Source organism: Pteropus vampyrus, unplaced genomic scaffold (genome assembly GCF_000151845.1).
Source record: "Pteropus vampyrus isolate Shadow unplaced genomic scaffold, Pvam_2.0 Scaffold568, whole genome shotgun sequence".
Lineage (NCBI taxonomy): Eukaryota > Metazoa > Chordata > Mammalia > Chiroptera > Pteropodidae > Pteropus > Pteropus vampyrus.
The window spans coordinates 298,662-311,317 of NW_011889349.1; the positions used below are offsets into that span (position 1 = coordinate 298,662).

The 12,656-nt window shown below is 44.1% G+C and overlaps 1 protein-coding gene across 1 annotated transcript in view; it reads right to left on the minus strand.

The window, feature by feature from the left end:
* The window catches only part of DEPDC5 (DEP domain containing 5), a 113,531-nt gene that overhangs the window by 26,428 nt on the left and 74,447 nt on the right, over positions 1-12,656 (minus strand). The window contains exons 33-34 of the mRNA XM_011384289.2: positions 10,495-10,560; positions 1,067-1,221 (exon numbers count right to left, since the gene is read on the minus strand). Coding sequence (XP_011382591.1) covers positions 1,067-1,221; positions 10,495-10,560 — 221 coding nt within the window. The remainder of the gene's footprint in view (positions 1-1,066; positions 1,222-10,494; positions 10,561-12,656) is intronic.

Here is a 12,656-nt window from a genome sequence, read left to right on the forward strand (position 1 = left end):
ATTTCCCTGTGGCAGTACAACTGCTAGTAAGTTCTTTATCATGAAATGGAATCTGTTCTCTGTAATTTTCAGTCATTGATCCTGATTCGTGTCATTTTTGGTCTCCATCTCTAGCCTAAACATCCCCAGTTCCTCTTTTCCTCAAAAAGCAGAAGAAAACCTGCTACTCTACCCTAGTAAGCAATGAGGAAGCAGAGAAACGCACTCCCTTCCAGTGCACCAGGCAGCCCCCTCCAATTCCCTCCATGGCCAGAGCTAAAAAGCCAGCCAGGCTTGGTGGGGATTTGGGCCTGGGAAATGACAGAGACTAGAAAAGCCCAGACCTGCCTATGCCTCTGATCATCACTTCTACTGGTCAATATGAATAAGCCGCACGTGCAAGAGACACGGGAAAAGCGAGCACAGAACATATGACATAGAGAAAACTGAGTGACTATCCCAGAAGACCCTCTGCTCTCAGGTGAAGGGATGCAAAAGTCAAGTTTCTTAGAATAATTAGCCAAGGACTGCTCAGTTAATACGGCGAGGCAATAAGGACAGACTGGGCAGATCATTATAAAGCAATTAGGAAATAAAAAAGAAGTTTCTCAGATTTGACCACAGTATTAAAAACTGGGGCACTTCCTCAAGCAAATGAGGTCTAAGCAGCTTATTTTCCCTCTGTGCATGCACGAGTAGGAACAAAACTGCCATGTTTGGTCACTATTAGTGACTCATTATTCACTGTTTGCTCATTTCCTCAAGTGGCATGTACTAACTGCACGCTATCATATGTACGTCATCATGCCATGAGTGCCACGTTGAACAGGACAGACTTGGTCTGGGCCCCCTTCCTGGAGCCCAGCACTGCACGGTGACTGACACTGGTCTATGCTTCTGTGAGACCCTCTTAGCTATCCTGCGAGGAAGGCAGGGAAATGATCCTTAGCCCCATCAAGCAGGGCCTGGTAAGGACTGACTGGCCGAGGCTCCCAATTATAATGGACTTGGGACTCCTGGCCTCCGTGGCCTCTGTTAGACCGTCCCCACAGTCCAGGAGCACGAGTTTGGTGATTCTGAATCTCACCTGCTGTCACTGGGGTTTGCAGAGGTGAAGCCCTGTTCCCCTGAGTTCTGGGAGTTCCCAAAGGTCTGGCTGTTGCTTCGATCCATGGATTGGCCTGTGTTTACCCCCAAACTGGTGCCATCCAACACTGGAATGGCCGTCTGGTCCACAGATACCTGTAGGAGATTTTAAAATTAACACACGTATACACACACATTTTTTAAGGCTATTTACATCCGTGGTCCTTTCCATCCTCACTCCCAGTCTCGCTGGCCCCTGGTGGAAGAGCTAGAGGAGTCTAGGGACCACCGACAGCCTTGTGTGCACAGCCTTCTATCAGAGCAACAGGAGGCCACTGTTCACAGTAAATCTCCAGGACCAGAGAAAGAGCTCCAGCTCCTGACTTGAACCACAAGGTTTACGCTAAAGAAAATCATCAATTGAAAGTAAAGAAGTCAAAATCATTTCTTATGATGAGATTGGGAGGAGGGAGGGAAAACACAGAGACAAACGGGTGAGTATTACAGCAGGCACCCTCCACTTACATTGGCTCATGCTTTCCGACCCCACCTCCTTTCCTGCGTCTGTCGGTGGTACAATGAGCCTTTCAACTGCCCAGGCTCAAACCTCAGGGGGCAATGGATAGCTCCCTTCTCTAGCTTCACTCCAAAGAGAAGCCCTATCCTGTGGCCTCCCCTCTGCCAACTCATGTGTCTTTTCAAGTCATACTCTTTCTACTACTTGTACACTCAGAGGGCTATACAAGTCTCCTGACTCCCCTGACTACAGCCTCTCCTCCGAAAACCCTACCTGCAAGTTACTTCCATTTTCATATCCCCAAAGGACAGTTCCAATCCCATTACTGTTACTCTGAAATCTTTCAAGTCTCCCCATGAGAATGGTTCTACACGAACGGCTCCGACCTGTGATCCCACCGCACTGTCACTTATGTATATATTTCTAGCCAAAGCAAACCCTGCGTGTTTAATTCTGTCTATGTGCCTGGCCACTCTAAGATCCCCTTCCCCACAACCACAGGCTAAAAACCCATCATTTTCCAAGGACCATTTCAAATGCTGCTCTCTTAGTAAAATGTTTCCTGAATCACTCCACCCCAACCCCCAAACGGAAGCCATCTTCCTCTCCACTTTGGACCTCTATGATCTTGCCCTGGTAGCTGCTGGATTTTGGTGTCATATCTGTCTCATTCCCTTTAAATGTCCTGGAGAGCAGGATTATGACCTGCTCACCTTGAAAGGCTCTACCCCACAGCAAATATCTGGAAAGAATGATAAAATTGTCAGAGCATTTCTGGAAAAATATAAGACTCCTAGTCTCTCTTACATGGGACTAGGAGTACTGGAGTACTTCCAGAATGGAGCTTTATATTATCAGATATTTTGTTGTATGATGTAAAAATCACTCCTTCTAAGACAGGGTGTCTCAACCTTGACACTATTGCCATTTAGAGATAGATGAGTCTGTTGTGGGGAGGGGCGCTATCTTGTGTAGGATATGAAGCAGCACCCCCAGCTTCTACACACCAGATGCCAGTAATAGCCCCCTTACTATCTCCCTCATCCTAGTTGTGACAAATAAAAATGTCTCAAGAGATTACCAAATATCCCTTGAGAGGCAACATTGCCCCTGGTTCTGAAGGAAATCTTTTGCCTATATCAGGCTCAATAATTCGCAAAAAAAGAGAACTACATAGACTATGCCAGCACCATAAATACATGGAGAAATACGGTAAGAGGCAGCTTGCAATTACCAATCACCATCTGCTTCCAACCAGCAAGACTTAGGAACAGGTACTATACTCTAATTTTAAATTAAAAGAATCTAATCGAAGGAGATTAGACACATCTCTTAGGGACATAAGAGTGGCTCTTATGTGCTGCCTTCTGCATACCTATAATGGGGTTATCTTTCATCTACTGCACCCTGAGAGCTGTCCCACTGGCCTATACTGCAGGATATTACCAAAAGTTATGTGATTCCTGCTGTTTTATCTTAGAGATGTGGTTAGGGAGTTATCCTCTAAATCAGAAATTGGCAAACATTTATTATTATTTTTTTTTTTTGGCAAACATTTTTTGTAAAGGACCAGATAGTAAATATTTTAGGCTTTGTGAGCCAGAAGGCTTGTTACAACAACTCAACTCTGCACAAAAAAGCACAAAAGCAGCTATAGACAATGTAAACGAATGGGCATGGCTCTGCTCTGATAAAATTTTATTTATAAAAGCAGGTGGTAGGCCAGATTTGCCCCAGTTCCTGACCCCTGCTCTCTATCACGCAATGTCCATCTTTTAAGAGGCTGCATAGAAAGGCATTTTGCTCAGATTTTAATACCGGGAAAAGTGATGCTTCTCCTGAGCAACTGCTTTGTCTTTATCTTATGACCACTATGAATCCTGCAACAGAGGTTTCCCACTTTTGTTGGAAACCAAGAAGTTCAGGGCCGAATTTCGATCTAAGATCTCACTTTATGTCTTATTTTTTCATTTCTTGTATTTCCCCTAAATGTGACGATCTAGTCACATTTTTTATTCTGGAGGTTGCTTTTACTTCCATAATCCACCTGAAATAACTTTTTGGAATAAGACCAGTAGAAAGCAAAAAGACAAGGAAGGCTGGATGGACAGAATGGCAGTCTTCTCACACAGAGGCCTGGAAAGAGCCAAGTGGAGGGAGGTGCTTGGCTAGAATGCAATTTCATTTTAGGAACTTCATCCAAAATCTTCCTCAGAGAGGATTCCATTTAACCTAAGTAGATACTCCCCTCTTCCGGGAAGTGGAGTTTAATCTCTCCCTCCTCTTTTGAGTGGGCTAGATTTAGTGACTTGCTTCCAAAGAATAGAATATAAAAAAGGAAAAATAATAACTTCATAGTGGAGACAGCTGGCAAATACTACATCACTAAGTGATGAAGATTTATGTCACTGATGATATGCGAATCTTGGGTATCCCGATATGAAGTGATGAGAAGCATACTTTACCTCCGTGGCATTCTTTTCAAAAACTCATAACTCCAGTCTAACCATAAGAAAAACATCAGACCAACCTAGATTTAGAGACATTCTATGGTATATTTGGCCAGGACTTCTCAAGACTATCAAGGCCATAAAAGAACAAGGAAAGACTGAGAAACTGTCACAGACAAGAAGAGACTGGGGAGACATGACCCCTAAATGCAACGTGGGGCCCCAGATTGAATTCTGGAACAGAAAATGGACATTAATAAGAAAACTGATAAAATTCAAACAAAGTCTGGCATTTAGTTAAACAAACAAACCCTCACCAGCAACACCAATCATCAGTCTCCTCCCACCTCCCCACACACCCAAAGCTGTGGGAGATGGTGAGGGAGGAGGCTCCGCCAGGGATGCCTCTGAGATTAGCACCAACCATAACAGGCGCCCCCACAGGCCTCCAACCTGTCATGCTGGAGGACAATCAACCACCAGGAAGCCAGATCTGCCAGCCCAGCTCTCCCACTGTGCATTGAGGCTCATAGGTAAATGGTAAAAAGACTTGTGACAGAATCCCATATACCTTTTAGAGCTGAAGAGCTTGGGAATAACTCCTAGCCAGATAGCCAGGATGTTTTCCAAGTTTTATAATATCAGGGAAGGAAAGAATATCATTCCAAATCAAAGCCCTCTCCACTGCCCTCATGGAGCTTACCATTTGGAGGTGGAGAGGGAAAGGAGACATTAAATAAGTAATGTCCATAAAGTACTTTCATCCCTTGTCTCCCTAGGCACTTGGCACAGCCCTACAGCCAACAGGTGCTCAGGATGTGCGATCTCAATTGAACTGAATTTTCTCCCCAAGTACAGCCTTCCTCTTCCTGTCCATCCTAACCCCTTATTCTGAATGGGTTACTCGTTAGTTTCCATCTTGCATCACTCCAAAAAAAGATGAAATTATCAATAAACAGACAAATAATGAGATAAAATAAATACACAAGAAAATCTAGTAAACAAGGGTAGAAGAAATGTGGAAAAAAAAAAGAGAGAGAAAAAATGCTTAGGGAAAGCGTGAAATTCTAAAGTCTAAATAAGTACTCTAACAATAACATTTTAGATGTCTAGAGCTGTGCCATCCAATACAGTAGCTACTAGCTGTATGTGGCAATTTAAATATAATTAAAATAAAAATGTAAAATTCAGTTCCTCAGTGCGCCAGCCACTTGACAAATGCTCATTGGCCATGTGTGACTTGTGGCGACAGTGCTGGACAGTGTAAATAGAGAACATTTCCACCTCGGCAGAAAGTTCAACTGGATGACACGGTTCTACAGCAAAGGCTGCAAACAAAACGTGTGTACGGGGCCGGTAGATATATATTGGCACAGCTGGCTAAGTATTAAAAATATAAAAGGAAAAGCCACAAGCTGCTTTGCGGTTGGTGGGAAGGAACCCAGGCCTGATGTCTAGCTTATTTTACAATATAAGACAGAAATTTGGATTTTTGTACAAAATCTCCTGACTTTTAAATATTTCCAACCAATTCAAAAATTTTAAAAACACAGCAAGGCTGAACATGTTTTCAGGAGTTGGGAATGGAGCGATCAGCCTTCGGGTGAACCACCATGCTCCTTGAGGAAGTCTTACATGTAGACACCTCTGATAAGTACCTGACTGATGGGGTAGGGTTTAGATTAGGGCAAAGGTTGATTAGTATGCCCCTGGCGTCTGCTGGGGGGACTGAGCCCCTAGGAACAGAGCCTTTCAATTCATGTCTCTGAAGAGAGAAAACAGATCAAAGGGTAAAAAGTCCACTTTGGGTCACATCACCTCTGACTGCCCAGAAAACTCCCTCTGTTCTCCCATGAGCACACTGAAAACTGCTGCCCTAACAGCCATGGCCCCAAAGTGCATTCTGCTGAATGTTGGGGGTCTGTGGTAGCATCTCTGAGGCCATCACAGGGTATGAGTGCTGGGGACTGTAAACCTTCTTCACCCCCCTCCCTACAAACTTAAGCCAGACGGTTCCATGTTTATTGGGTATATAGCTCAGGGTTTTGTGTAAATTATCAAAGAAAGGGTTCTACTGCTTAAACAAACTTTTAATGTCCATCTCCTGCACTGGCATCTCCAAGGCAGTATTTCCTGAGTCCCTCCCAAGTGACTGCTAGATGCTGAAGAATCAACAGTGAGCAACACACATGGCAGCTGCCTTCTCAGCACTTACAGTCACACGGAGAAGATGGGCATTAACCCCAGTCATACAAACACAAAAGCAGGACAATGAGACATGCTGAAAGGACAAGCACTGGCGCCATACGAGTTCAAGAAGTGAGATCTGACTAGATGAGTAGGAATCAACTAGGCACAATCAGGGGAACAGCATGTGGCAAAGCATGGCAGCAGGAAACCCGTTGTCTACAGTGGTCTAGAGAAAGGCCTGTGTCGCTCGAGTGCAAGAGTGAGGACGAGGGTGGTGGGAGATGAGGCTGGAAATGCAAGCAGGGCCTTGATCACGTAGGACTTTTGGGCCATCATAAGGATTTTGGCCTTTATCGTAAAGGAAAGAAAGCCATGTGCCACGGACTGAATGTGTGCCCCCCAAATTCCTATGTTGATGTCCTAATCCCCTAGTGTGATGGTATTTGGAGGTGGGACCTTCAGGAGATAGTTAGGTCTAGATGAGGTCATGAAGATGAAGCCGCCATGATGATGAGTGCCCTCGTAGGAAGAGAGACCAGAACTTGCTCATGCACACGCTGTCTCTCTCTGCCAAGTGAGGATATAGTGGGAAGGTGGCCACCTGCAAGCCAGAAGAGGGCCCTCACCAGAAACTGAATGTGTTGGCACCTTGATCTTGGACTTCTCAGCCTCCAGAACTGTGAGAAGTCATGTGTTGTTTAAGCCACCCGCTCTACGGTATTTTGCTACAGCACCCCGAGTTAATTAATATACCATGGAAAGGTTTAATCGGGCTGACACAATCAGATTTTCACTTCAAAAGGTAAATCCTGGAGGCAGGCTAGGAAACAAGACTGGAGAGGGCTAGGATGGAAGCAGGGAGACCACGCCAGAGGCTGCTGCAGGATCAGGGTGAGAAATGGTCACTTGTACTCGGGGCTGGGGCGTGGGGCAGTGGGGGGGGGCGGCGGTGGTGACAGACGTGAGGGAGATTAGTAGATGACTCCAGACACATTTACCAAGGAGACATGCTGGGCTGAGTTGCTGAAAGTCAAGCCTCCTTGAGAGAGTAACTCTGGGGTCTGAGGATAGGGGAGGGAAGAGACCCTAACACTGGCTCAGGCTTCATGTATCAGGAGCCTGTCTCCCTGACCATAATGTTCCTTCAGGCTCCAAACTGCAGACAAAAGACATCATGAGGCTGACTTCTGAGGAAAATCCCATAACTGTTTCTCATGCCCTCCAAATTCTTTTGTAAGTCAGTGATGATAAAAATCAATGGAGAGGAAAACTATGTAACTCGGGTTATCAGACAGAGAGTGACACATTATCATTAGAATGATGAACTGGTAGCACAAAGAACCATTTTCCAAACCTGGTGCATAGTTCTGATACCAGCTCTGTGCACTGCTGTCTGTTTTAATTTTACAGGAACTTCCTTTCCTTAGCAGAATCAAAGTCTGGGGTGATGCCTCCCTTTCCTTGGCCAACAGGAACCCCTTCTTAGCAGAGAGCTGCACTGAGGGGCAGAAATCACAGGCTACACCTTTGTGACTCAGCCAGAGCTGGAGGACTTACTCTCCAAGGTCTAATAGGGTCATCCCAGAATTTCAGAGATAAAAGGCGTAGGAGAGGTCACCTAGTCTAAGAGAAAAGAGCTGCCTGGCTCACTCAAACTCATTCACTAGTTTGTACCCTGCCTGATCCTTCCTCCCTCTCTCCCCTCCCCTTTTTTCTCTCCCTCTCCCACACACAGATACATGTATGGAGAATCTACTTTATGTCAGGGGCCCTGAGCTAGCCACGAAGATGCCTCGTCCCCTTTTGCTCTCACAGCAACTCTACATAAGGAGAACACATTTATCAGTCACATTGTACGAAAGAGAAACCCAAGGTACAGAGAGGTTAGTGCAGTTGCTGAAAGGCTCACAGTCAGTCTGTGGAGTCACAGGCAGCTTGATGCCAGAGCCTGCATGGACAGTCTTAACAAGTAGCCCCATTCTCTTAAGGAGCTCACTAAACACTCTTCGCTTTTTAGGGTGGAGAGTAGAGCAGGAATAGGGAGTAGGCACTAATAAACAGATGTGCAAAATGGACACTGAAATCTGGCATTGCAGTAATCCTCATCTAAACTAGTATTGCACTGTGTGGCCAGCACATACCACACACCATGCCAGCAGCCTTACATATATCATTCACGCCTCATGCATTACTAGAAGTGTCTTGTTTACTTTCTAAATACGTGGGGTTTTTCTGGTTATCTTTGTGTCACTGACACATAACTTAATTGTACATATGCTCTATGTGATTTCATTCCCTTGAAATTTGTTGAGAAACAGATATGACTTCTAATCCTCAAACAACCCTACAAGGAAATTATTTTTATTTCCTTTTACAAAAGAGAAAACTGAGGTTCAGGAGGTTAATTATTGTGCCTAAAGCAACTCCCTGGTACGGTGCTGAAGTCAAGATCTGAAAGGAGCTGACCCCTTCACTCTCCAAGCTGTGTGAGAAAGCAAACAAAGCAAATTTTATGTTATGTATATTTTAATAATAAATAAAACAAAAATAAACAAAGCATAATATAATTTTGTGTAAGTATAGAGAGCTCCCTTACTATATCTAATATGAGTATAGATAATTTTAATTATCTATCTTCTTAACAACACACCTGGTGGGTAATATAAACTTTATTCATGTGCCTCTCCTAACATCCATCTCTATTTGCTATTTCCATTTGCGCTAACTCGTCCACTTTTGTTATACTGGCAAATTCACCACTGTGAAACTATGTGGACTATTTTAGGATTTATAAAACAATTCTTTTCTTCCAGCTCTGTTGATTTTTCTTATGTTAAATTATAATCTAAATCCAAAACTTGTCACAAGAGGGTCTCTTGTTAAAAAGTAAAAGTTTAAAAAATCTGACCGATTTTGTTCTAAACCAAAAATGCAGTGTGCCTCCCACACTCAGAGATGAGAGATTCTTGGAATAGGACTCAGAGGTCCTGACAGGGATTTGCCCAGGGTCACACAGCTCACTGGAAAAGGCAGGCGCAGACCTCTGAAGACCTGCACAGACAGGTATGGCACCCTCTGCACCCCAAAGGAAGGGAAGACTCTAACGTTAACTGACCCCTTCCCCTCCCAGCATGGTGGGCAGGAGGGTGCAGGGGCTCAGCCACTTACTAGTTGTACGCTCTTTGACCAGGTAACATCTTTAAGCCTTAGTTTCCTTATCTGGAAATTGGGGTGATGATACCGCCCCTCAAACACTTGTGAAGATTATGTTTGCAGAGACCATTGCACGACAGCTGGTGGAGTAGGTACTCAGGTGATGTTGGTTTTCTGACTTCCATCAGATAAGGATTCTTTAACCTTTACCCTTGAACCTCTAAGTCCCATTCCCCTTAGCCTGCCTTTCTCTGCACAAACCCTCGTAACACTTTCAAATCTCTGCAACTAAGCCAATTTCATATACGTAAGGGTCATGATAAAGGGCAGGGAGTCCAGTTTCTCTTCACATAGGACCTGTCAGAACGGTAATTACAGAGTGGGGAGGTGGGGGGTCAGGAGTTAAGCCTGTTGGTCCTAGATGAACCCAACACACCTCCTTTGTCCCTCAATTTCTCCATTTATAAAACTGCAATAAAACTACTTAACTCATAGGTTATGCTGTGAGGATGAAATGAGATAATATTATGTGCTTGGCAGAGAGTAACTGAAGAATGTTAGGACGTGGAAGGCCCTTGGAGATCTGGTCCAAACCCTTTTATTTGACAGATGAGTTAAGGGAAGTCCAGAGGCTGGATGAGCTGCCCAGGGTCACACACCACTAGCCTCTGACAAAGTGCATGCCTATTAATAAACGTTTGCTCTGTTTTTCACCACTTCTTGCCACACTGTTAAAAATCTTGTTTGTACTGAGAGGGAAAAACTCAGCGCTCATTCATTAAGTAAGCATATTTCACGTTGCTTATATGACACGGACAAAAACACCTAAAAGGGAAGATGCTGTCACATGGCAGAGAATCAGTGGCAATATGTGAAATGAACAGGCAGAGATAGGAAACACTGAGTCAACACTGGTGAGATCATTTGTTCCCTGAAATTAATCATTTCCATCCCCCTTTGAAGCCGCTAAATCTATGAATGGGAATGCACACTTCTGGGACCAAATTCAGTTTCACCTGCCCTTGAAACTCAGCTGCAGTCCAACTCCATCTGTTCAGAGCCGAGCAGAAGGCTTCTGCTGACAGGACAGGCATGCATGGGCTGCAGAGTTTAACTGACCTGAGGGTAGAAGGCAGATGACGCTGTACGCGGGCTGCGGACAAACTCCATAAAAAAGGCCCCATCCTGAAGTCAGAGGAGGAGGACGCAGCGGCGGCAGCAGCAGGTTCAAGGGAGTGAAGGAACGGAATGTGGACCAGTGGTGAACCATAGGAGGAAGGAGAGGGGTATAAAAGAAAAAAATAAAAATAAAAACAAGGAGGGAAGGAAAGAAACAAGGGAGTATGAAGGGAATGGGTCGGGGTGCGCGAGAGAGATTCACCCAGGAAGACAATATCCAAATGCAGAGCATTAGCAGGAACTCACACCTTCTTGGGCAGAATATCCCATCCATGTGGGAGATAGCACCTAGGTTAGAAGGGACATCCAAGCTCCCTCAGGTCTCCTCAGAGCCTGTCTTGGATGCTTGCACCCTCCCACATAGCTCTGAACTTCCTTCAGACCTATGCCAAGAAGGAGAGAAGAGGCCAAAGGGCAGCTTGTAGGAAGTTGCAAGTGACAGGCTTCAGTGGTCAGCTGGGTTACCAGCAGCCCACGTGGAGAGATACACAGAGGCTTGAGGTTCTCAATTCTGCCTGTTACTAAACATGGCAGCCAGATGGGAGGATTCCATGCAGGAAAACTTTCTTGCTTAATTTTCTGAGCAAACGGGAGATCAGAAGCAGCAACACCTTCTCCTCCACTGGTTGTGTAACAAAATACCCGAGAAGCCACGATGTCAGATATATATGTACTCACTGGGGTGGGTGGGCTCCCTGAAGCTATCTTCCCCTCCCCACCCTGTTCTTGTGGAGTTCAAGGTGCCATGAATTTGAAACAAAAACGACATAGCGGACATTTCCAAAGACCCTTCCTTCCCTCTTTCTTAAGGTCAGGAAGTGTCCTCTTGCCCCTTCAAAATCTTTTTACTTTTTATGTATTACCATTGAAATTCGGAAAAAGCACTTGATAAATCTGAAGGTCTCTGTTTTCCTACAACTTTTGTTCAATTCTAAAATTAGAATCACTGAAATATTTGGCTGTTCATTTAAATCAATACTGCTGCTATTTTCTACAAACCACTACGAACTCAAGTAACAAACCACAGAAATGAGGTGATAGAAATGCAAATTCAGGTACCCCTCCACGCGTCCCGACACAAGCATCTGACTAGAGACATTGTTGGACGTTTCTGAGTATGTCAGCCGGGGCTCTTCACTTTGGCCATCTCGTAACACCTTTGCTTCTCCTTGACTACACGAAATCTACATCCGGCATGAGTGATGGCCATCCATGTAGATTTCAGTGTTCAGTTTCAGTTGGAAGGTTAGGAGAGTGTTCTAAACAGTAATTTAATATTTGGTTGTTGGTGCATCTTAACCTAACGCTTGTGGCTCTAAAATTTCTCTACTTTTCAGTTCTGTCCCTGGCACTGTAGCTAATCCTCAAAGATGGCAATAGGCAGAGGTCAAAGCTAATGGACAGCACACAAGGTACTTATGTGTTCTCATTGTTCCATCTATGTCCCTTCTTTGCCAGAACATATAGGAATGAAGGTGCTAATGCTGCTGAGATTTATGTACGCATGAGGGAGGACAGGTGAGAAGCCTCTTCCATGACCAACAGATCATTCCTTGTGTGCAGACTATCCTTGGGACTGCACCTAAAGTCACTGCCTACAGCTGGGTCAGTGAATGGTCAAATCCAGCCACTGGTTTATTATAGCCTGTGAACTAAGAGTAGTTTTTAAATTTTTTAATGGTTATGGAAGTACCTACACAAAAGCTTTGATCTTGCCCCTTGGCCCACAAAGCCCATATTTATCAAGATTTGCCAACCTCTGATCTTGATATCATAAAAGCTGCCTGTAGCCTGTTACACTTTTTCTCAGATTTTAATCCCTCCATCATAGTAGTCTAATTCTAACAATTTATCCCAAAGAAATAATCAGAGATGTGGTCAAATCATTATATGCTAAAATGTTATTTGCAGTATTATTTATAATTGATACATTGTAGCATAATTATAATAATTTATGGATTACCAAAAATTATTTTTAAAAATCATACATCATCTACATTTTGAACAAAAATTTTCGTAAGTTATAAAGTCTTTTCACATGATATAATACTATATAATTTAATTTTTAAAATCATGCTTTTGAAAAATATTTAATGACATCA